The sequence below is a fragment of the Lottia gigantea genome (assembly GCF_000327385.1).
Source record: "Lottia gigantea unplaced genomic scaffold LOTGIsca_1241, whole genome shotgun sequence".
NCBI classification, from domain to species: domain Eukaryota; kingdom Metazoa; phylum Mollusca; class Gastropoda; family Lottiidae; genus Lottia; species Lottia gigantea.
Window position 1 is genome coordinate 451 of NW_008707312.1, and position 2,591 is coordinate 3,041.

General features: G+C 41.1%; 1 protein-coding gene across 1 annotated transcript; it reads right to left on the bottom strand.

The window, feature by feature from the left end:
* Positions 1-1,413: 1,413 nt before the first annotated feature.
* On the bottom strand, positions 1,414-1,965 carry LOTGIDRAFT_87955 (hypothetical protein; the record flags this gene model as incomplete). Its single annotated transcript, XM_009048575.1, has 1 exon — positions 1,414-1,965. A coding segment is annotated over one exon (552 nt), but the record flags the coding sequence as incomplete, so codon positions are not given.
* Positions 1,966-2,591: the final 626 nt, after the last annotated feature.

Sequence of the window (2,591 nt, forward strand, 5' to 3'; positions counted from 1 at the left end):
GTAGAACATAATAACATAATGATCAATATGCGTATATATACAAATATCAATAGATTGTTAAAGTTAGAATAGTTGTAATGCCTCGACCACGTGATGGAACCTAACATTGAGTGTAAGCGGGTGATTGGTTAAGGTTTATTGACAAGATTCATTCCTTGTATTCTTGTACTCTGGTGCAATCGTAACCGTAAAAGGCTGAAAGTGCAAAAATGAGCAAGGATGTACAAAACATCATAATTTGAAAATAATAAAATAGTAAAAGCATGAGAATGTGGATGAAATTTAAGAGCATGGTGCAATGACACACTTAATCATACAGCAGTCAGGGGCTACCGCTTTGATAGGCGGATTTCCAATACAGTGTCACATATGCATAATTTGACAGTAAAACTGACCTGCGGGGTCTATGCAAGTATAATGTGATAAAATTATAATAGATGGTGAGGCTGTAATTCTAGAAGGTCATTTAAAATCCCCCGAAGCTGAGAATTAGTCTGGTTTATCCAGGTATAATTTAGACCTAGAGCGTATATCATGTGGCCCCTACCCTGGACAAATTTTAGCCACTGCCCCGCCCCCACCTGGTGTTTCCTAAAAACGCCACTGTCCCTCATTCGGCGATTCATAAAAACGCCATTTCTGCGTTCAAAGTTATCACAACTCGACTGTTAGGAAATTCTTGTTGATGTTCCAGTCTGCTGATATCGAACGATTCCTGGAGATATTGGTACTCCCCAAGTAATAAAAGACTGGAAGTTGTTGGATCCTAGGGCTGTTGACAGATGACCGAGATTCAGTCTATCTGGAGAATGTTTCCGTGTAGTTAATAGTCGTATGAATGGAAGCATCCCGAGGATATTTACACACCGGGATTAAAAACATGGCCGATTCAAAAAATAATCAACCAAAAAGCATAAGCAATACAGCACAATATTATCTCGTATCGAGAATATCAAATATTTAATCCAACACGTTTATATATATAGCACAAAAAATTATTCAGCCTTTGCTTGATTCGGATTTCTATTTTAAAACAGAGGAAACTGAAATCAGTGAAGAGATGTGATCAACAAGAATAGGAAATAGAATATCTTAATATAGTACACTTATTGATAGACAAGCCACAAACAGAACCTGTTCAATGAAAAGATAATTAAATCTTTACATAAAGGAAAGTGTCTACTAGGTATATCTTGACCTATGCCGCGATTGAGCTTTGGACCTGCAGGTTAGAGACCAGATCTTTTGATAAAAGACAAGCAACTCACTGCCATTGGCGGCAATTGCGATTTAAAGTCAACCCTTGCGCCGATTGAGTTGATCCAGCGATTGACCAGATTCTCGAAGACACCGCCCGATTCTCGCAGATAGCACCAGAATCGTGCAGATACCACCAGATTCTCGTAGATACCACCAGATTCTCGGAGATACCACCAGATTCGTGCAGATACCACCGGATTCGTGCAGATACCACCAGATTCTCGGAGATACCACCAGATTCGTGCAGATACCACCGGATTCGTGCAGATACCACCAGATTCTCGCAGATACCACCAGAATCGTGCAGATACCACCGGATTCTCGGAGATACCCCCAGATTCGTGCAGATACCACCAGATTCGTGCAGATACCACCAGATTCTCGGAGATACCACCAGATTCGTGCAGATACCACCGGATTCGTGCAGATACCACCAGATTCTCGCAGATACCACCAGAATCGTGCAGATACCACCGGATTCTCGGAGATACCACCAGATTCGTGCAGATACCACCAGATTCTCGGAGATACCACCGGATTCGTGCAGATACCACCGGATTCGTGCAGATACCACCAGATTCTCGCAGATACCACCAGAATCGTGCAGATACCACCGGATTCTCGGAGATACCACCAGATTCGTGCAGATACCACCAGATTCGTGCAGATACCACCGGATTCGTGCAGATACCACCAGATTCGTGCAGATACCACCAGATTCTCGCAGTAATATTGAAAAATACAGCTGCTCTTAGATTCTGTCACTCGCATGATCACCCTTTAGACCAAACCACCATTGATGTTATTTCAATGCATCAGACGCCACACTTCCTCTTTCTCACGCAAAGCCTGTATTAAATCGGATGTGTGTTATCAATGTTCTTCAAATGTTTAAATTCCAGCGACTAGCGACTGTTAAATGAGCAGCCAATTTCACTAATCACAAGGAAACCTAAGCCAGTGTTGGAATTTCTATGTCTCTATTTACTTTGCCAAATTATTAATTATCGTGTTCCATACACCGTCTACTAAGACGATTTCCGAATACAGAATCACTTAAGGCAAAGACGATTACTCTGCAGCAACAATTCAAGCTGTAGTTGGAGCTTAAAAAGCCTTGTATGAGGTTTTTTCACTCCCATTTTTTTTTTTAAATTCCGTACGATTAGTCAAAGGGATGTCGAACCTTTCCAATTCAGGGGTGGTGCCAGCGGGGGTACAATTGGAGTGCAAACTATTTTTTGTTCTTTATTTTAAACGATTTGAAATATGATTTTATACGTTTTCTCCTCAAAATATGTGCCAGAATACACCAAATCAATTCAAATTTT